We start from the raw sequence: 23,294 nt of genomic DNA on the forward strand, positions 1-23,294 counted from the left end.
GGGCTCTTTTGGGGGCCATGGGTGAGGGAACCAAAATGCACACATGGCCCCCTTGTAATAGAGTACAGGGGTGGCGCTTGGCCATGCGACTCATTGCAGCTACATGGGGCACTGCTTAAGAGGATACAAAATCCGGGGTGAATGGGTAAAAAAAATTCCATTGGCCAAAAAAACCAAACCGTTGGCTCTGGAGAGGCGCAAAATCCGAAATGAAGGGCCAAAAAAAATGTTTTGTTAGGAATTGTTTGGATAAATTGTGAGGGAGGGCATGATCTTCTAAGGGTAGGGCTGACAGGGCTCCAGCTTGAGGCCTGGGACTAAATCCTTATAACTTTTCTTTTTTCACTCTATAAATTAACTGTAGAAGGGGCCCCGTGGAAAATCGGGCATGGGCCCCATGAAAGGTTCCCTGATGCAGGAGGTAGGGACTATGGAGGGAGCAAAAAATAAGTCCCACACCGGTACGGATTTTGTCTCGAGCCGCCCAGATAGCTTACATTCTTGTTTCTTGTATTACGATCAGAGGCCTTGTCTATTTTCTCAACGTTTCCTTTGTCGAGGTATAGTATGACTCAAAAGCGTGATGTGAATTTTTACTGTGTTGAATTTTGTTGTCTTAAGCAAAGTCTACGCTGCCGCTCCTTACAACCTGCCGCCCGGGTGCGCCGCACCCCTTGCACCCTCGCTTAAGCTGCCTGCCCCTGTCCCAATACATTATCACAGCAATCTAGTTTTAAAAAATTTTAAATTTCGCGGGTATTTTTCCTTATGTATGATTTGGTCTCTTGGAGTTTGTTATAACTGAATTTGACTTTATTTCTTTTCAGCAGAGGCAATGTATTGGCACCCCCTTTCAAAATTCATAAAAAATACCCCAGAGCAATCATTCTCTATTCAATTTTTATAAATATATTCCCCCATCAAATCACTCAGTGCTGGCTGAAGATAGCTTTGTGCTAAATTAAATGCATGGCCCCCCCCATCCTGTAGCGGGGCCCCTAGGCTTTGATTTTTTGCGGGCCCCTCGGTCAGACTTTTAACGAGCCCCCTTCTGTAGTTAATTTATATCATGAAAAAGCAAAAAAAATGATAACCGTCCCAGGCCTCAGGGTTACAGCCCTGTCAGCGCCCCCCCCCCATGTGGGGGACATGACTAAATGGCTATCCGTCTGTAATTGCATGAAAACAATGGGTTTTTTACAAGCTTTTATTTTTCACCCATCTACTTCTTGGATTACATTTACTACCAGCACTCAAAAGAATGTCAATGAATGGTCAACAAATCGTTGTTTTCTTTATAGCAGCCATCTTTGAATGAAACGTCTGAACACACACATTTTTCTGTCTTCACAGTTATTCCATTTTGCTTAAACCTCTTCTCTAGTTTGTCTCAGGGCCTACTGTCACCCCCAAGTCGTAAAACCATTGAGATTACATGAACCACATTATTTATTTCCTTCCTCATGTTAATGTTACTTGAATAGGGGAAAAATTGCGAAAAATATATTCTATGGATTTTGTTTGAAATTAAATTTTTTTAGTCAGTGTGACTAAAAAAAATCATGCATAGCAATCGGAATCAAATAAAATTTTAATAATCACTAGAGAAAGATTACAAGCCTGTGCAATAAAAAATAGCAAAATACTCTTTAAGACAGGTTTTCAAACTGTGTGCCGCCAACCTTTGTCAGGGGTGCAGTGGAACGGTGGACTGAGAAAGATTTTTCGAAGAGATTATTTCTCAAACTGCTCTGAGGAGCCACAGATAAGCATTGATTAGGTTCAGGGACGCTGCAGGAGGAAAATGTTTGAGAACCACGTTCTAAGAATATGCAAATATGTACTAAAAATTTCATTTAAGTTCGAAAGTATGCACTTATTCTGAAAAGTTTTCAATTTTATGCATTTATATGAAAAATGTCAAAATATGCAAATGCATGTATAGATTTGCTTATAATTTGGGTCTATAGTATCACACAATGCATTAAAAATTTTAGGCGCTAGTTCTAATTTTTTAATTGCGAATGTTATCAGGAATTTATAAAGTACTGGTCCGAAGTAGAGAAAAAAATGAAGAAATTTATATAAAAAAAAGCTTTGTTGGATATGAATTTTGATGATCAACATATTTCTCACAACAAATACAGTCACTGTCATTTTCACCATCAGCTGTATATTTATCACTGTTCTTTCCTATACTAATGCTCTCTCTTATCAGCAATTTTTGTATAATTATTTCTCTTCTATAAAAAAATCCTTTGTACTGACAATACCAACTCTGAAAAAAAAGTTAGGTAGATGTAGAAATTTATTTATTGATAAATTCACACAACAAGCATATGTCCATTTACAGTGGGGTAAAAAAAAAAACAACGAACAGCATGTTACAATACAGAAAGAGAAAGAATAATATGAATAATAATAATAGTTTCACAAATACATGCAAATATTTTACACATACTTTTATGAAATAAGGCTGCTTGAATAAGCTTAATTTTTGCATTCCACCTATTCTCATCAACTTGCCTATGAAGAGCTTCTTCCTTATTTATCAAACTAGTATCTTTGCCACTAGTAACTTCACCACAATGCTTTTTATGAGAACCAGAGTCCTAAAAACAAACAAAACTCTCACAACCTATTGTTGTAAAGAGACCAATCACTAAATTCAAAATTAATCTAGCAACAACAAAAAATGCTTATACAAAGTATATGGTAGGCTATAATATAAAAGTATGATACCCAATTGTTCAAAATTAATAGAATAAAATATTTTTGAACTTATTAGAAAATATTGATCATATACTGGATGACATATAATCAAGGGGGTTACAACGACAGAGTGGTGCGAGTCTATTACCTTTATTTTGAAAAAAGGTTTTGCTCCAATTGTTTTCATAAGCCCCGTTCACATGTGCAAATATTGCGGTAGCATTGGGAGTTCCAGCACCCGCTTGATGACTTTTCCCTTCTTAAGGAAAGAAATGGAGAGCAGTCATTGGTGAAAATTCTCGAAGCAGGTTTTAAACCCACAATTTCTATTTTCCATGTGAACGGGGCTTTAGAGTCCCCATGATAAAAATTTTATGACTTCACAATTTAGTGGCAAACAACTGAAGCTGAGGCTTGGTTAATTTTTTCTTTCAATAGTTTAGCACCTCTAAATTGCATTTCTGGACTTGATTCAGAATTGTTTAAAATGTGTGACTTAAAAACCGTGGTTTTTTGGATACCTAATCACAATTTTAGGTAGCACTGACAATAATGACAATAAGAAATGGTTGTTTGTTGTTCCCTACTGTTGTGTTCCCTACAGAGTGTGTAGGGATTTTCGGGGTTTTGAGCGTTGTTGTCTTCCTGGGGGGAAGATTAGCAACGTTCAAGACGTTTTTCATCACTGAAAGTTGCCCTTGCAGGTGATTCTGTAGGTGGGTACGAATCAGGTAGGAGCGAATATTAGTGAGTCTCTGTCAGAGTACCAGGATTTACTATTATCCGCTAGGGAGGGGCGTTCAGATGTGGCAGTGATTCCAGTACTGCCAAGGGGTAGTAGGGAGTATTGGATTGGATTTTGGGTTTATTGGCGCAAGGACCAATTTGGTCAAACTGCACCAAAACAAATATAAAAATAAGAAAAATGTCCTTTTGTCATGTCAAAAACTAAAACTGTGCATGATAAAAAAAGCAACATAAAACAATGACGTAAATTGTAAAAACTACAATTTGTCGTATAAACCAATGGCTTTGATGAATTTAAAAATGTGAGATGCATCGCAATGGACATTTAAAATGTCATGAAGTAAAAGATGACTCTGACCAAAAGCGGTCGTAAAATGATGACGATGGTGCGAACAAGTAAAAGCATGGGCAATGGTAAATGGACTTTGACAATGAGGGCACTGCGGTTGACTCTCTCGTAGTAAAAGATATGATTGTGTGATGCGACTGTGTCCTATGCGCAACCGGGCAAGCAGAACTTCCTCCTTTCGGTTAGTTCTGCAGCTCGAACGCTAGTGGCCAAGTGTGGGCTTGATGGCATGAAGTTTATTATTAATTTGATTGTTCCAATGATCCTGCCAGTGGCGATGCATCACTTCCCGGAGGACTGAGAAGTGGTCACTGGCAGGAACCAGAAGGCTATTGTCAATGTTAGTTGTTGTTCAAGTTGCGTTGTCTACTTTTTCGTTGCCCGGTATTCCTACATGACTTGGTACCCAGTAAAATTTTACTGTGGTACCGTGATGAATGAGGTGATGCAGTTCATGAAAAATGGCATGAATAAATGGATGAATGTGAAAAGTAAAAGAACACAGTGCTTGCAATGAGCTGAGAGAGTCGCTATAAATGATGCATCGTCGGTGGCGTTTGCGTCGTATGTGACGTAGAGCCTGAAGGATTGCGTACAGTTCTGCCAAATAAATAGAGAATGTGTCAGGAAGTTTGAAAGATGTGTCCTCACAGCAGATGTAGGCACAACCGACATACCCAGGGCTCTTTGAGCCGTCGGTATATATGGGGAAGTACCTATTGTACCTACCCCTGTGCCTGAAAAATATCTGTCGATATATGACATCTGCTGTGGTGGCTCTAGAGTATGATGATAATGAAAGAGACACATTTGGCAGAGACTGCTCCCATGGTGCCAGTTGCCAAGCGACTGGGGCCACGCGACTAAGCTTCGTTCGGATGGGATCCATCTATAGAAGAGGGGGTCTGGGAGGTTTAGGTCAAGTTTTTTACTCCCAGACCTCGCAGTTGGAAATGCGGGTTAGTCAATGATAATCACAACAGTACTGACGGAGAATTACCCACCTCTGACTTCTCGATTGACACTAAATCACCGGGCAAATTAAAATGTGTGCTAATTAATGCCAGGAGCTTGGGTAATAAGAAAGATTTTTTTAGAAACTATGATGGTTGTGGAGGGCCTGAATCTTATAGCCATTACAGAATCTTGGGCAAACAATGGGGATAAATCTTCTTACACATCTCAGGATACGATGCTTTTTTAAGAAATAGATCTGATAGGAAAGGGGGTGGAGTGTTGATATACATGAAATCATGTTTGAAGGCTAAAGAGTGTAACATGAAGAGAAGTGATATTGAAACTATCTGGGTTGAGCTTGAAAACAAAAGACATCATAAACTTATTGTTGGGGTTCGTTACAATCCACCAAATAGGGATCCAAACTACATCGGCAAACTTCATGATGAAATTTCCTACATGTGTAAGAGGGTTGTAATACTTGGGGATTTCAGTTACCTGGGTATAGACTGGAAGAATCTTTCAGATAGAGATCAGTATGAAAGGGACTTTCTTAAGTTGGTGCTCGATAATTTTTTACATCAGCATGTATGAGAAGCCACTAGGGGTAGCTCTATTTTGGATTTGGTTCGTACTAGTTCTGAGGATCTTGTTGAACATGTTTCGGTGGGGGACAAGTTTTCTTCCAGTGATCATCGTGTCATCAGTTTTCACTGTAAATTTTCTTCAGGTAAGGTTGATAACAAAAGACCGGTTCCTTGTTTTCGGAAAATCAACTTTGATGTTTTGAGAAGAAGGTTAGTGTAAGTTTTCAAATGTAACAACCCTTAATGGGGTTACGTGCCCGGTTTGAATTATCCAGTTAAAAGCAGACAACAAGCAGGAAACAAAAAAATATGTTGTTTTGTATTACTTCAAAAGGCTTTATTACATTAACGGTTATTTTACATTAAGTTAGACTTCATTAAAACAATTTTTTTTGCGTTAAAGTCAATTATTCTGACATCAATTTTAATTATAAAAAAAAGTGTGGATCTCACCACAGAAGTCCATGTCCATTCAGCCGGACATCACCTTTCTTCTCGCAGACCAAGAGATGCAAGTGCACTAGATACGATAGCGACCGAAGTTGGAACCAACCGAAGAACAGTGTCCCAAGTTTCAGAGCAAGTCGTCAGCAACCAGTTTCCAGGTAGACCTCCCAGAAATCATCGATGACAGTCCATCGGAGCCCAGCCAGTTGAATGTCGAAGATTGAGGTACTGGACGTTTCTATAGCGTTAGACCAGACGTTTCATCACGAACCAAACCATTCAAGGTTTCATCTGCCAGAGGGCAACTAGTCACGGGTTGAACTGCAAGAGTGGTTAATTGGTTATTTAGCTTTTATAAAAACATCTTCACCGGACCCGCAGGGAACAAGAATGGTAGTTATTTAGATCATAACATTATTTTGAAATTTCACGACCGAAGCCGAGAACAAGCTACTCAAGTAGCCAAAGCAAGAGGTGAATACTTGAATGAACGAATGAATGCGATTAGTGAGATCGAGAGACGCGATTTTATGCATCATAAACCGGCTTTAACTTTAGGACCATTCGTCCACCGGCAACACTCCGTCTCTCGATAAAAATTCAACATTTCACAAAAATAATTTTCATACAAAACAAAGTCAAACAATATTTCAAAATTTCTCAGTGGCAACGCTAAATGTAATCGGGCGAGCTGGCCAGGCTCTCTGATCACACCTTTCACATCAAGCACTGAAAACACAAAAACAAAATAATTATTCCAGCGGAAGTCTGCAGCCAACCATCGAAACAGGTAAGTAAAAATATAACAATATAACGAGACGATGCGATATCTCCCCCGGGAGAATCCCCAAACGAAATGTAATTAAACGTATGTTACATGAGAAATTTCCCACATAACAAAACAACAGTAACGGAGAAGGATGTTATCCTGATCCGTTACACAAAGACCAGCTGGAATCAGTCGGGGTGCTAAGTCAATGGGAAGGATTTAGTACAATGTTGTCCTCTGTTTTGCACGACGTTATACCCTTTGTTTGAAAAAAGCGTGTTTGTACATCGCACCCTCTATGGTTCACAGATAGCATGTGTAACCTTTATCTTGAAAAGAAAATAGCATTCAGTGAGTATAAATGTGGACAAGGTGGCATATCATTGTTTAACTGATAAAAGAAGAGAGCTGAAGAAAGCGATAAGGGATAGTAAAAAGGAAGTTGAATCTAGGTTGGCAGATAACATTGGCTCTGACCCAAAATCATTTTTTCGATATGTCAATAATGGATGTAAGGGGACAGTTGGCCCACTCTCGATAGGAGGCTCTAGGTTAGAGAGCAATGTTGGCATGTGTAATGCTTTCAATGACTTTTTTGCGTCGGTTTTTAATGGAGATAATGATATTCGATATACGGGTGTTGCATGGGGTAATAAAACCCTCAACGATATTCAAGTGAAACACGTGGAGGTCATAAATCTTCTAAAAAATGTATGTGCAAGCAAAGCACCAGGACCAGATGATATCTATCATAGGGTCCTCAAGGAATGTGCTAATGAATTGTTGGGGCCAGTCGCACAGATATACAGGAGTAGTGGATTGAATTGGATTTTGGGTTTATTGGCACAAGGACCAATTTGTTCAAACTGCGCCAAAACAAATATAAAAATAAAAAAAATTTCCTTTTGTCATGTCAAAAAAGCAACATGAAACATAAAACAATGACATGAATTGTAAAAACTATAATTTGTCATAAAAACCAATGGCTTTGATGAATTTAAAAATGCGAGATGCATCGCAATGGTCAGATAAAATGTCACGAAGTGAAAGATGATTCTGACCAAAAGCGGTCGTAAAATGATGACGATGGTGCGAACAAGTAAAAGCATGGGCAATGGTAAATGGACTTTGACAATGAGGGCACTGCGGTTGACTCTCTCGTAGTAAAAGATATGATTGTGTGATGCGACTGTGTCCTATGCGTAACCGGGCAAGCAGAACTTCCTCCTTTCGGTTAGTTCTGCAGCTCGAACGCCAGTGGCCAAGTGTGGGCTTGATGGCATGAAGTTTATTATTAGTTTGATTGTTCCAATGATCCTGCCAGCGGCGATGCATCACTTCCCGGAGGATTGAGAAGTGGTCACTGGCAGGTACCAAAAGGCTATTATCAATGTTCATTGTTGTTCGAGCTGCGTTGTCTGCTTTTTCGTTGCCCGGTATTCCTACATCACTTGGTACCCAATAAAATTTTACTGTGGTACCGTGATGAATGAGGTGATGCAGTTCATGAAAAATGGCATGAATGAATGGATGAGTGTGAAAAGTGAAGGAACACAGTGCTTGCAATGCGCTGAGAGAGTCGCTATAAATGATGCATCGTCGGTGGCGTTTGCGTCGTATATGACGTAGAGCCTGAAGGATTGCGTACAGTTCTGCCGAATAAATAGAGAATGTGTCGTGAAGTTTGAAAGATGTCTCCTCACAGCAGATGTAGGCACAACCGACATGCCCAGGGCTCTTGGAGCCATCGGTATATATGGGGAAGTACCTATTGTACCTACCCCTGTGCCTGAAGAATATCTGTCGATATATGACATCTGCTGTGGTGGCTCTAGGGTATAACGATAATGAAAGAGAGACATCTGGCAGAGACTGCTCCCATGGTGCCAGTTGCCAAGCAACTGGGGCCACACGACTGATGTCTATTTGTATTTCTTCTACAAGTGCCCTCATACGAAGACCGTAAGATGGAACACATGAAGGTCGTTGTATTTGTATTTGTATCAAAAAGTCTATGAAATGACGGATTGAAAATGACATTATGAAGTAGATGACCTGGCAAAGACTTCATTTTGATATGATATTTCAAAGAAAGTTGTTGGCGTCTTGATGTCAGTGATGGCTCGTTGCATTCGACATAGAGGCTTTCCATGGGAGAAGTTCGGAAAGCTCCAGAGCAAACGCGGAGAGCGAGACGATGAATTGGGTCGAGCACACTCAGACAGCTCCGAGGCGCCGATCCGTACACAACGGAACCGTAGTCGAGCCCTGATCGCATCAGAGCCCCATACAAGTGGAGGAGCTCCCCACGATGTAGAAGAGATGACCCTCAAGAGGCTCACCATCCCCACACAACGAGCTCCCAACTGTGAAACACGAGGTCCAAATGCAAGCCTCTTGCCAAATGCAATGCCGAGGAATTTTGCATTCTCCACAATAGGCACCTGACCACTATTCAAAAACAACTGTGGGTCACCACGAAGCCGGCAAAGATGCACAGCGACGGTTACAGGAGTAGTGTTGCTGAGGGTATCTTCCCAAGGGATTGGAGAAACTTGCTAATGTTGTTCCAATATTTAAGAAGGGTAGTAAAGAAGCTGTGTTCAATTATCGTCCAGTAAGTTTGACGAGCTCCCTCTCGAAAATTTTGGAAATCATTATCAAAAGGCAGTTGGCAAAGTGGATAAACGAGAATAATTTATTGTTGGATAATCAGCATGGGTTCAAGAAGGGGAAGTCATGTATAACCAGCCTACTTTGCTTTGAAGCTTTGGGTAAGGGTAAAAATGTAGATGTTGTTTACCTTGATTTCCAGAAGGCATTCGATCGGGTCCAACATGGTATACTCTTGAAGCGTTTACACGAGATTGGAATTGGGGGCAACTTGCTGAATTGGATAGAATCAAGGCTGTAATAGAGAGGGATCACGAAGGGCACCGTTTCCTTCACATGTGTAAGAAAATGACTGGTATATATGGGGAATAGCCTATTTATTGATCCCCTTCCTCCAGAATACAGTATCTGAAATCATTGGTAGTCTATTGGTCTGAGATCAATAAATAAAATATTATGGTGGTCTGCAGGACCAGTAGCTCAAAAAAGAAAAAAAAATCCCCCATGATGAAATGTGAAGTGATTTCTTATTCTCAGCAGTCACAAATACGAACATTACAAATACAGATGCTCAACGATTGTCAGAATGACTTGAAAATTGACATGAATATTCCAGAAAAAATTAAATTTTATTTGATAAAGGGGAAAAAATACTTAAAAATGTAAAATTAATGACATCATCCAACATGTGGGAAATTTGCTCGCAGAATGGAAACAATAGCCAGTCATGGCAGAATGATACCTTAATTATAGCATTTCACGATTTCATAATTCATGGAAACATCACAAAAAACAAAGTAATTGAACAAATAACTACAACTTACTTAAGAAATGTTAAATATGTTATGATGTGAGGTTGAAAGCACAAAAATTCTTGTTCAACAACAGAATCGGAGTATGCCATGGTCATAATGTGGATGTGCTTGCAATTCAGCTTTATTAAACCAAACGTGCCCCCCCCCCCCAGTTAATATTCCTGAGGAACTTCTAACATATAGGGAATGTGCTGGAGATTGCAATTCACCAAAGTTTGCATTCTGACCACTGTTTATAACATTTTGAGGTACCCCCCACAGCCAGAAGTTGCAAGGATTAAGGTGCATCCTGTCAAAATGGGTCTTCAGCAGCTTCTTTGCTGGTATTGCAATGTGCATCTTGATAGAAGTTCTATCCACACACTGATGTTGTGGAAGTGCCGAAATGATGTGGTTGCACAAAATAGATTATAGTGCTGGCCAAGTACAGCATCATCTACTTGCACATTTTGCACTTTTTTCTTTTGCGAAAGAAACTTCCATTGCTTCAGGAGTATCCATGCAAATTTTCAAGTCATTCTGATCAGTACTTATTGTATAGTTTTGGAATCAAAACTTAAATTATAATCACCCTGTATATAGCTGATTATATATTTTTCATAAATCTGTTACTACTATACAGTAGGACCTTGATTAACCGGGCTTAACAGTGTGTGTGTGAAAGTATAAAAAAAAACAACTATTGAATATTAAGACTGGGAGATATACAGTAGGAGATGTGCTACTTCTTATGGGAAAGAAAATGAAAATGCATGTGAGGTAATGTTAGAACTAGTACACTAGTCTTTGTCCTTTAAGGACAGCTGGTGTCTTTATTGGAATACAAGACCACCTGCCCCTAGCATGATGGTGTCACTACTGTAGCTGCTTCTTTGTAAAGGGAAAAAGAAACTCTGTGAGATAATACACCACTACATTTAGATGTGTGATGCAATCCTTATTCATGAATTTGCTAAAGATAGAGCATCAGAATGTAGCCAAAGGTTAGAAAATGTTGTAAGAATGAGAAATTTTGGCTTTTATATGTAACTTTAAATGACTAAGATACTTCATATGAAAAATATATATATATTCTGGTCACTTTTATGAGACTTTTTGAAAAAAAACCACTTATAAAATCTTATGTCAATTAAAGATATACCATCAGAATGTACCCCAAGGATATAAAATGTGGTAAAAATGAAACATTTTGGCTAATAATGAACCAATATGATATTTTTCAAGGGAAAAAAATGATATTTAGGCAACTTTTATTTGATTTTTTGAAAAAAAACCACTTGGTTTAAACCAAACAACCCTGGTGGAGAGCAATAAAATAGAGTGAAACTTCCATACACAGACAGCTCTATTCCATGGCCAGTTTTTCTCGGAACAGGTAATAGGGTATGGAAAAAATACAAAAACTAGCCCCAATTCCACTGCCACTTCTGCAGGCCAACCTGCCCCCTCAGACACTCGCTTCCATTGAAAATAAAAAACAAGAATTGATGATTCCTGAATAGTGAAGAAATGTATCTGCTATGCAAATCAGTCAACAGTGATTGGTCTACACTGCGACCGGCAGTCCTATCATTGGATCATCTCTACAGAGGCTGAGCGGCCATATATACTGCAGCAATGGGATCACTTCACTGTGTTTTCACATCTTGTACCGCTTACTTCTCTGGTCCTATTCCAACTCTGCCTGTAACATATCACCCATTGGGTCATATGTTCCTGCAGTACCATTGTCATATCACCACCATTAATCCCTGGTTCAGCCATAGGCGGAGATAGATGGAAGTCTGGGGGGCAAGATGATGCTGTTGTCGATTCATCTATACATATATGCATTAGATCAGTCAACTTCACCTTTGATGCTGGGGGGGGGGGGGGGCATAAAAAAGTCATGTTGACATCAGGTCAACTTCCTCTATCTTATAACACCCAAAAAACAGTAATACTCAAAATAATTATTGTTACTTGTCAATATGTAAAGCAGGTGGAATAATGTCATAGTAGAAATGTATATACACTGAATAGCCAAAAAAACTGGTACACCTGCCTAATATCGTGTAAGGCCCCCGCGAGCACGCAGAAGTGCCGCAACATGATGTGGCATGGACTCGACTAATGTCTGAAGTAGTGCTGGAGGTAATTGACACCATGAATCCTGCAGGGCTGTCCATAAATCCGCAGGAGTAAGAGGGGGTGGAGATCTCTTCTGAACAGCACATTGCAAGGCATCCCAGATATGTTCAATAATGTTCATGTCTGGGGATTTTGGTGGCCAGCGGAAGTGTCTAAAGTCAGAAGAGTGTTCCTGGAGCCACTTTGTAGCAATTCTGGATGTGTGGGGTGTCGCATTGTCCTGCTGAAATTGTCCAAGTCTGTCGTAATGCACAATGGACATGAATGGTGCAGGTGATCAGACAGGATGCTTACGTACCGGTCACCTGTCAGAGTCGTATCTAGACGTATCAGGGGTCCCATATAATGCCAACTGCACACGCCCCATTACCATCACAGAGCCTCCACCAGCTTGAACAGTCCCCCTGTTGACATGTAGGGTCCATGGATTCATTAGGTTGTCTCCATACCCGTACACGTCCATCAGCTTGAAGCAATTGGAACCGAGACTCGTTAGACCAGGCAACATGTTTCCAGTCCTCAACAGTCCAATGTCGGTGTTGTCGGGCCCAGGAAAGGTGTAAAGCTTTGTGTCGTGCAGTCATCAAGGGTACATGAGTGGGCCTTTGGCTCCGAAAGCCCATATCGATGCTGTTTCGTTCAATGGTTCGCACGCTGACACTTGTTGATGGCCCAGCATTGAAATCTGCAGCAATTTGCGGAAGGGTTGCACGTCTGTCACGTTTAATGATTCTCGTCAGTCGTCATTGGTCCCTTTCTTGCATGATCTTTTTCTGGCCGCAGCGATGTCATAGATTTAATTTTTTACCGGATTCCCGATATTCACGATACGCTCATGAAATGGTCGTACGTGAAAATCCAAATTTCATCGCTACCTCGGAGATGCTATGTCCCATCTCTCGTGCGCCAACTATAACACCACGTTCAAACTCACTTAAATCTCGATAACCTGCCATTGCAGCAGCAGTAACCGATCTAACAATTATGCCACACACTTGTTGTGTTATATAGGCGTTTCCGACCGCAGCGCCATACTCTGATTGGTTCCATATCTCTTTATTTGTATACGCATGCCTGTACCAGTTTTTTTGGCTCTTCAGTTTAGTTACTGACAAGTATAGAAAGCCAGAGAAATCATTAAAAAAATATGTTTAGAATTTTACTGCTTATACAGTGCCTTTAAAAAATGTATAGAGTCTCGAAAATCACATATAAAATAAATGTACTGAAGTAATATTATTTTCTAAATACATAACTACCTTCTTTGTGAATCAAACTATGATTTAAAAAAAAATTTGGGTTGCAAACTTCAAGGTGAAAAAAAGAAATACAAATCATTTTAACAAATTAGAGAAATCGCAGCCACACATGCTTTACAACAAACAAAGAGTTGTTTTCCTTGATTGGGATATCTACCAGCCAATTAAAAATATAAAATAAAAGGAATATGACTAACTTTATGTGATAAGGTGATTAGAAATTTCGATCTTCAAAATGGCTGCAATAATGAACATTTAAAGGACCCTTCGCACATATGCAAAGCTATGTACAAACGATAATCTGGTGATTCGATAATCTGGCCCGTTCAGTGATCCAGTGTTTTTAAGGGAGTTTTCTTCAATCATAGAAGAGGGAAACACTTCACTGCATGTCTGAGTGCAAAAGTTTATATTATTCAAATGGGCTTTTCAAATTAAGTTCTAGTAATCCGGTGAATTTGGTAATCTGGCATACTCTGGTCTGATATGTGCCAGATTAGCAAGAGTGCCTAAGTGGCACAGTGGTAAGATGCTTGTCTTCCACTATGAAGGTTACCATCAAGGTCCATGGGTTTAAATCCAGGCAATGAACATCAGAAGTAAGTTATTTACCTACCGAACTTGGGGCGACCGCCGATGGATGGAGCCTTTATTTCCACCCAATTTCAGTGGTTGGAAATTGCAGAATGGTGATATATGGCCGGAGTCGGTGTGCGGTAAAGCAGACTAGCAAGAGTCTATATTTAAGGTTTAAGCACAAAGGTTTTTTTGGGCATTGTAAATAAATTGAGCACAAAATTTTTTTGTGACATTGAAAACTGTTTTATTTTGACACACCTCCTGAAATGTTTTTTTTCCCGGTTGGTCTACATTCGTGAAACTTTGATTTGGCAGTGTCACCTCTGCAGACAGCAGCTTTTTTACAGAACTTTTTTTAGAGAAGTTTTATTGTATAATACTCAATTTTCAGACATCTAAAATTGCACAGAAGTCTACTATTGTTGATAGATCAAGTAGGCTATTGGCCTTGAAGTTTTGTAGCTGCTACAGAAGTCTGTTATAATGGTAATTTTTCCTGCTATTGCAAACTCTCATTAGAACAGACTTTTGGACGAACAGAAGTAATTTAGCTGGTACCTGACTGTTTTCTAATTTTTAAAGCAAACACCTGGTCTATATTTTATAAACATAATAATACCCAAATGATAAAAAAAAAAAAAAAAAAAAATCTAATATGCAGCATGATACCTAATATGAGAAAAATCATTTCAAAAAAGCTCACTTAATTAACTAATACATTGAGTTTTTCTTTTAAATTCAAAATCTTAATGACAGTTTCTGACTCCTTGTTTCAAGTAAACTTATGCATCAATTACACTGTTATTCAGATCAGATCATTTAGCCTACCTGGATTTCAGAAGAATCTTCAACCAATTTTCTTTTTGGATTCTGTGATGCTGGCTGCTTCGAAAATGCCAAAATACTTTTTTGTGACATCTCTGTGAATTAAAAAAAAACAAAAACAAATAAGAATACTATTCAAAAAATTATAATAGACAGGGAAATAAATATGTCTCAACTAGGGAAAAATATTACAGTATAGGGATCACTGTTACATTATGAGAAGCTATCGATACCATCATGTGCTACCAATTTTATGCAACTACTGGTTTTTGGTATTAAAATGGTGTTTTTTATGGTACAATGGGGGTAGGAAGTGAGCATTTATAGAACTCTAGCCTATCCGGCTTTTGTTATCTTGCCTGCCATTCTGCCACATTAGACTGGATAGTCTGGATTCTACTGTATTTAGATTACTGGAAATTATTCTTTTATGTCTACAATGTAAATATGTCTAGTAACATGCCTGTGTTTGGAGAGTTCATCTTTCTCAATACAGAATGAGATGAATACCAAATCTCACCTTTCTGATCTGACTACCAAAATATTTACCATTTTTTCCCCATGACAGTTACATGATATTCATCATCAAAAATTTCAGTAATCTGACCTGGGTATTTTCTTCCCTTTATGTTTGACTAAAATAAAATTCTCAACTTTGATGTCGGGTCTACTTTGTTCTTCATCAAACTGTTCTTGTTGTAGGAGTTAGAACAATATGTTTATCTTTCATCTTTTGTGGTGTAGGAGCATTGATTTCAGAACCTACTGGCGTGAAAAAGCTGTCTTTACTTTTCTGTCCCTTATGTAGTTTATTTATTTTTGGTTCTACTATGATTAGTACTACTGGTTGAAACCTTCCCAGGATTTAGACTATCCAAGTCATCAATGATAATTCCTTTCCCTGGAGAAACTAATAGAAAATAAAGTCCCCAAGTCATCCCCTGCGATTCTTAAACATTTCACTAATCATACAACCATTAATTGACAAATTGATTTAATTAGATGATAATTTATCATCCACTATGAAACAATAGATATACCTCTACCAAAGAAAACTTTTATGAAGACTGTAACTGTAATAAATATACTTAGCCATTTAAAAGGCTAAAACCTAAAGGTGTTATTTTGCTATCATATAGTGGCAATGGCACTTTTGTAAACACAACATTTTTGTGTCTCCAGCTAGTAAGCTATTCGTGTATTTTCACGCCAGTGCCTAGATTATGTATCTCCACATTTAAAGTAATAAATAATCAGTTATATTAATGTTAAACCAGTTCTGGAAACATTATTTATAATAATGGCGATGAAGTGTTCCTGTAAAGGTAAATAAATCGAACCTTGTACGTGCTGAAAAAGAAACTGATTGCGCTATAGCTACAATGTCCAAAGTAGGCTTAGTTGGTTGGTTGCAGATTTACGATGATGCCAATGAAGATTTTGACTTGTCCATCAAACGGCTCAAGCAGTATTTGCTAGCTAATGAAGTGGAAGATGAAAAACGCGTGCCGGTGCTGATCTCCGTGCTCGGTGCCAAAACATATAAATTGCTTCGTAACTTGCTAATACCGCGTCTACCCAAGGACTGTGAGTATGGAGAGCTCATCAAATTGCTTCAAGAACATTTCCGTCCTGCACCGATTACCATCGCTGAAAGATCCAAGTTTCACCGACGAAATCACAAGGAGGGTGAAAGCATCGCCAAGTATTTGGTGGAAATAAAACGGCTTGCATCAACGTGCGTTTTTGGCGATTTTTTGAACGAAGTTTTGCGGGATAGATTCGTTTGTGGTATTCGCTGCAAGGCAACTCAAAAACGTCTACTGGCAAGAAAAAATTTGAAACTTGCAGATGCCATTGACATAGCTGTAGCAATGGAACTCGCTGATGAAGGCTCTAGTAATATCAAGGTTACAGTGGCTGGACTCTCATAATGTAAACAAAATGAGAAAATCGACTTTTCATCAAAATAAGCCAAGATGGAGTAAAGGTGTTCATGGTAATAAGACAAGTTCTCAGAAATGCTATCGATGTGGTGCGTAAAGTGTAAATACAAAAATGCTAGGTGCCATGCCTGCAATAAAATTGGACATATTTCTCCAGTATGCAAGTCAAAGCAGAAAAATTTCTCTGCTAAAATGGTATCTACTGCAGATAAATTGGACACTGAAGAGTATAATTTATTTTCAGTGAATTCAATTAATAAATTGAATAAAGAATCTCGTTTCTTGGTTAACGTACAGATCTGTGGTAAACAATTGGAAATGGAGTTAGATACTGCGGCAGATGTAGCTATTATCTTCGAGTGTTGGCTGAAGAAACATTTACCTCATGTTGTTCGCAAGTTTACGAATGTATTTCTTAAAGATTACAATCAAAATCCTATCGATGTTTCCGGGGAGGTGATTGTAGATGTCACTTATGAGAACCAGACTTCCAAGTCCCGTGCTGTAATTTTTAAAGGCGATCGACCAGCATTGTTTGGAAGGGACTGGATAAAATGTTTCAAGTTGAATTGGCCTAAAATATTTTCTATATACAAAGTGAATGAATCCGGTGATCCTGCCAAGAGACTGACTGATAAATATTACAAGCTTTTCAAGGAAAGTTGTGAACCAATTGGACATATCAAGGCAACATTGAAAATGAAGGAGGATGTTCAACCAGTTTTTTGTAAATCACGCCCTGTGCCTTATTCATTGAAGGTGAAAGTTGCCGAAGAAATTCACAAATCGTACAACGTGGAGTTTGGAAATTTGTGGAGCATTCCAGTTGGGCAACACCTCTTGTGATCGTGCCGAGAAAGAATGGTGATGTTCGACTCTGTGGTGATTTTAAGGTCACAGTGAATAAGTATCTTGATCAAAATCAGTATCTACTGCCTACACAGCAGGATTTGTTTTCGACTCTCAACGGTGGAAAATATTTTTCAAAGTTGGATTTGAGTCATGCTTATCAACAAATCGAACTTGATCAGCGCTCTCAAGAATGTCTTACTCTAAACACTCACTTAGGTTCAGTACGTCCATCGCGATTGTTGTATGGCATAAATAGTGCGTCTGCAATTTTTCAATCATCAATTGAAAAGATCCTTCAGGGTTTGCAATCAGTGATATGTTTTCAAGGTGATATTTTGATTTCTGGTGATACAATTGATGCACATTTGAAAACATTAGAAAAGGTATTTCAACGATTTTCTGATTATAATGTCAAACTTAATTTGTCAAAATGTAGTTTTTTGCAAGAAAGTGTAGAATTTCTTGGCCATATAATTGACAGTCAAGGTATTCACCCTACTGATGAAAAGATTAGGTGCATTAAGCAAATGAAAGCTCCCACTAATGTCACTGAACTCAAGTCAATCTTAGGTCTCTTGAACTATTATTCAAAGTTCATTAAAAATTCTGCTATGCTATTGGGTCCTCTATATGAATTGCTTCATAAGGACACACCATGGAAATGGTCGTCTCAATGTGAAGAAACTTTTCAGAAATGTAAAAACATTCTATCATCAGATGCAGTACTTGTCCATTGTGATGAAACATTGCCATTACGAGTATCTTGTGAGCTGTTTCATCACATGTCATAGACAATAAGGAACGTCCCATAGCATATGCCTCTAGAACATTAACTAAAACTGAACAAAATTATTCTCAAATTGAAAAAGAGGCAGGAGCAATCATTTTTGCTATAAAAAAATTTCAGCAGTATTTGTTTGGTAAACCTTTTGTATTGGTAACTGATCATCACGTTTATCAGATTTACTGCATGATACACATTCTGGAATTTTCAAGATGAAAGCTATTGCCAGAAGTCATTTGGTGGCCACAATTGGACAAACAAATCAAAAATCTTGTTCAACATTGTTGCATGTCAGAAAGTAAGCAAAGCTTTGCCAGGAACCCCACTTCAACTGTGGGTATGGTCCAAATTTCCATGGGATAGAGTGCATATTGACTTTGCTCAAAAAGACCAAAAGAATTCTCTTTTGGTTGTTGATAGCCACTCTAAATGGTTGGAGGTGATACAAATGCCTTCTATTACTTCTGTTAGTACCATTGATGCTTTGCAACAGTTATTTTCTCCATGCGGTTTACCGTCAGAGTTGGTTTCTGACAATGGTCTTCAATTGGTTTCAGAGGAATTCAGATCCTTTTTAAAATCTAATGCAGTTATTCATACTCTGATACCAACATATCATCCTCAATCTAATAGACTCGCAGAAAGGTCAGTGCAGACTTTCAAGCATGCATTGTCAAAAATGCAAAATGATCCAAATGATCATAGATCACTGAGTAAGAAAATTTCTCAATTCCTGATGACACATCGTTCTACACCTTATTGTGCAACTGGTGTATCGCCCGCTGAATTGTTTTTGTCTAGACAACTCAGAACACAATTGTCTCTTGTACACCCCAGTGTTCAAGCAAGAGTGAAAAAACAACAAGATTCACAGAAACAGAATTTGTATAGAGATTCACAACATTGCTAAATAAGACTTGAAAAAAAAATCGTTGTAGAGGTATTTATCGTTGTATCGAATATCATTGTAGCGAGATTTCACTGTATATAAACACATAAATTAACGTATGCAATCCGCCAAAAATAAAAAAAAAGTTTATTTGCTGGAAGATAAAATTAAATTTTTTTTTTCAGAATTTCTCATTTTTTAGGAATTTATTCCAAGTTACATGTATATATATTTAACTTGTGACTTGAATAATATTTCCACTATTTGTTAGTTTCACACAATGGTTATATTTTTTTTACATATTTTAATCACATGACATTTTTTTTATATATTGTGAAACCTCGCTACAACGATACTCGATTATACAATAAATCCACTTACAATTATGTTTTTTTTTCAAGTCTTGTTTGGAAATGTCAATACTCTAATGCTGAACTGCTACGTCTTGATATAACGATTATCCCTCTACAACGATATTTATTTTTTAAATATATTATATATATTACTACAGAAGTCCGAAATTTGCCAGTTTACCCAGCCCCTATATATTGATTCCTATGATTCAGGGTCATCTCCACGTTGGTGTATTGTTTTGTGATAATTATAACTATTTAGTTATGATTAGCTACAACAACTTTAACGATTAGCGGAATGGGAATATCAATATCTTTAAATATTTATATCCAGGAATACCGATATCCCATACACAGGGATCGATGTATAGGAGCCGAAAAAATCCTGAAATTTGGATATTTGCAGGGTCAACTGGGCCGGCCGGAAACTGGCCGAAACACATTGATGTACACAAAGGGCCCCCCCCCCTTTAGCCAAGATTATAGTGTTATTTTAAAGGAAAAATGTAACCCCCCCGCCCTGAGAAAATCCTGCATGTGCTTATGCCGAGACATATATATTGATCAAAATTTCTGGGTTGAAATATAAAATAATATTAATTCTAAATAAGTATAAAATCATGAAAAGAAAAGCTTCTCAGCTAACATACGTATGTGATTTTTGGAAACTTCCCAAATCAGGTGGTGAAACACCAACTAAAAGTTTCTTATTCTTTTCTTTCTTTTGAAAAAAAATTACAAAATTACACTCAATTGAGAAATTAGTTGCAAAGTATCAGAAATACTTTATCCCCATTTGAAAGCAATAACAGTTCATGTCAAATGTACCCACCACAGAAACTAAGTAAAAAAATTAATAGTAGCTCGTACGGTCTATCTCAAAACCAAGATTTGCTTTATTTTAAAACGTATATAATATTGTCTTTTTGAAACATTGTGCTACATGTTTAATTTTTTTTCGACAGCAAAATTTATTTTTTTCCAACATCTTATTTCTTTTTAATTAAGCAAGAAATAAGTTTTTTTTTTGTGAAATTTGAAAGAAAAGAAATTGTACAGATAGGTGTTGGTGTGTCAAAAATTACATCGAAATTTCAGAAGTGATATTTTTCATTTACAGGAGTAAGAAAAGTTTGTGTTTAAGAGTAGCAAAACATTTATCAGAACTATTTCCCTCATACAAATTTGAACATGAATTATGGAACCATATATAGTTACAGCCCACCAATATTATGTTGATAAATACCAGAGAATATATAAAAAAGAATATATTCTCAAAGTTTCATATTTTGGATTAGGCTTTCCCAAGAAGGCTGGATATATCAAGCACAGTCCACAACTGGTGGATGTGCGAAATAAGAAGGGAACTGTGGTAAGGAATCCTGCTGCGGTCGCTGCCTACAAGGATAGTATGGGCGGTGTCGACAGAGCGAACCAGTGCCTTTCATACTACCCTGCATATCGTAAAAGACTAGAAATATAAGTCGCACACAACGCGATAGATAATATATAATAGAAAATATATAGATCTAACTATATATATACACTGCTCAAAACAATTAGGGGAGCACATGGTTTTAACAAAATTACGCAAAGATGTATACCGATAAGTAACATAAAATGAATTATCCATAATTTAAAGCCTAGCAGGAAACGGAAGAAGAAAACTTCATATGCAAATCAAAGTTCATGACGTCAAAAACCAGAAAAAGGAGATAAGGGCAGAAATCGGGATGTTGCAGAAACGTCTGTTTTACTGCCGTAACTGTGAAATTCGATTGCGCAGTATTTTTTTTTTTTGAGATAAGGTGACTTGAGGATGTCTCAACAACGTGATTTACCGGAATCCATGGCATAGCGTGTTATAGGCAGACTGGAATCCGGGCAAACACAACGTAGTGTCGCGGACGCTGTTGGAGTCGCCAGAAGTGTTGTTGCAAGGCTGTGGAATCGATTCCAAGAAACAGGAAATGTTAGACGTCGACCAGGGCAAGGTCAGCCACGCGCCACTACAGCAACTGATGACTGGTATATACGGTTAACAGCCCGTCGAAACAGAACAGAGAATGCTACGCAGCTGCAAAGACGGTTGCTCTTGGCAACAGGATGAAGGGTGTCCAGCCAAACAGTACGTAATCGGCTTCATGGGGGAGGGCTCTATGCACGTAAGCCAATGGTCTGCATTCCGTTGACCCCACGCCACCGCGCGGCCCGAAGAAGATGGGCTGCTAAACATCGAGATTGGGAGCAACATGATTGGAGCCAAGTGCTGTTTACCGACGAGTCCCGATTCAGTCTGGAGTGTGACACCCGACGTGTTCTGGTATGGAGGGACAGGGGCACTCGAAATAACCCCGCATTCGTTCGTGAAAGGTCACAATACAGACGAGCTGGTTGGATGGTATGGGGTGGAATCAGCATAGGCGGACATACGGACCTGCATATCATTCACACGAGATACTGCGACCTCATGTCATCCCTCACGCTGGAGCCATTGGAGATTCCTTTGTTTTCCAGGATGATAATGCCCGACCGCATAGAGCTCGTCTGGTGAAGAACATGCTTGAAGCTGAAACAATACAGCGTATGGAATGGCCAGCGTGCTCTCCTGACCTGAATCCAATCGAGCATGTTTGGGACATGCTCAGACGACGCATTGCTGCGCGACCAAGGCGGCCTGTTACTGTCCGAGACTTGCAGGAGTGGAACAGTATTCCCCAAAGTCTGATCGATAACCTCATCGCATCCATGGCAAACAGGTGTGCAGCAGTCTTAGCTGTTCGAGGAGACCACACACCCTATTAAAACTCATGCATCATGTCTAAACAGTACTTTTTTTTATCGTTTACATGTAACCAAATTGTTGCCCTAAATCATCTTTTCATGTTTTTTCCATATTTTCAAAGAATTAAAGCTTAATTCCAAATTTTTTTACGTCCTTTTTCTGTATTGCGCATTGATACGCGTGTACTATCCATTGTATGCCAATACGTGGCTGTCTCGCACGGTTTTCTTCACTTTTTTGCTTGCTCCCCTACTTGTTTTGAGCAGTGTATATATGAAATTTATATTGACGTCTGCGATAGAGCAAAATTTAGAAGGAATTGCGATTTTCAAGTTGTATTGGATTGGATTTTCAATTTATTGGCGCAAGGACCAATTTTGCCAAACTGCGCCAAAACATGACATAAAAATAAGAAAAATGTCCTTTTCTCATGTCAAAAAATTAAAACATATAGAAAGGAACATGAAACGTAAAACAATGACATAAATTGTAAAAACTATAATTTGTCATATAAACCAATGGCCTTGATGAATTTAAAAATGCAAGATGCATCGCTATTGTCATTTAAAATGTCATGAAGTGAAAGATGACTTTGACCAAAAGCGGTCGTAAAATGATGACGATGATGTGAACAAGTAAAAGCATGAGCAATGGTCAATGCACTTTGACAATGAGGGCACTCTGATTGACTCTCTCGTAATAACAAATATGATTGTGTTAGGCGACTGTGTCCTATGCATAACTTCCTCCTTTCGGTTAGTTCTGCAGCTCGAACGCCAAAGGCCAAGTGTAGGCTTGATGGCATGAAGTTTATTATTTATTTGATTGTTCCAGTTTTCAAGTTGTATAACGCCGTAAAACTACGTAGACTGAATATCGTTCTGAAAAAAAAACTT

At 38.4% G+C, this 23,294-nt stretch overlaps 2 protein-coding genes across 5 annotated transcripts in view; one reads left to right on the top strand and one right to left on the bottom strand.

The window, feature by feature from the left end:
- Window positions 1-23,294, bottom strand: part of LOC149074070 (uracil-DNA glycosylase-like) — a 77,510-nt gene that overhangs the window by 19,298 nt on the left and 34,918 nt on the right. The window contains exons 1-3 of one of the 4 annotated variants that reach the window (XM_089246830.1): window positions 14,793-14,876; window positions 5,806-6,120; window positions 2,462-2,612 (exon numbers count right to left, since the gene is read on the bottom strand). In XM_089246830.1, the coding sequence (XP_089102956.1) occupies window positions 2,462-2,518 (57 nt within the window). In that variant the 5' untranslated portion in view covers window positions 2,519-2,612; window positions 5,806-6,120; window positions 14,793-14,876. Of the gene's footprint in view, window positions 1-2,461; window positions 2,639-5,805; window positions 6,121-14,792; window positions 14,885-23,294 lie in introns of those variants that run through there. The other 3 variants (XM_089246831.1, XM_089246829.1, XM_089246832.1) reach the window with 3 other exon arrangements.
- LOC149074071 (uncharacterized) lies at window positions 16,172-16,723 on the top strand. Its single transcript, XM_089247305.1, has one exon. The coding sequence runs from the start codon at window positions 16,172-16,174 to the stop codon at window positions 16,721-16,723; it is 552 nt and encodes a 183-aa protein (XP_089103431.1).

Source organism: Pholcus phalangioides, unplaced genomic scaffold (genome assembly GCF_987345545.1).
Source record: "Pholcus phalangioides strain wild (caught in Gottingen) unplaced genomic scaffold, Ppha-v1.0 ptg000017l_1, whole genome shotgun sequence".
NCBI classification, from domain to species: domain Eukaryota; kingdom Metazoa; phylum Arthropoda; class Arachnida; order Araneae; family Pholcidae; genus Pholcus; species Pholcus phalangioides.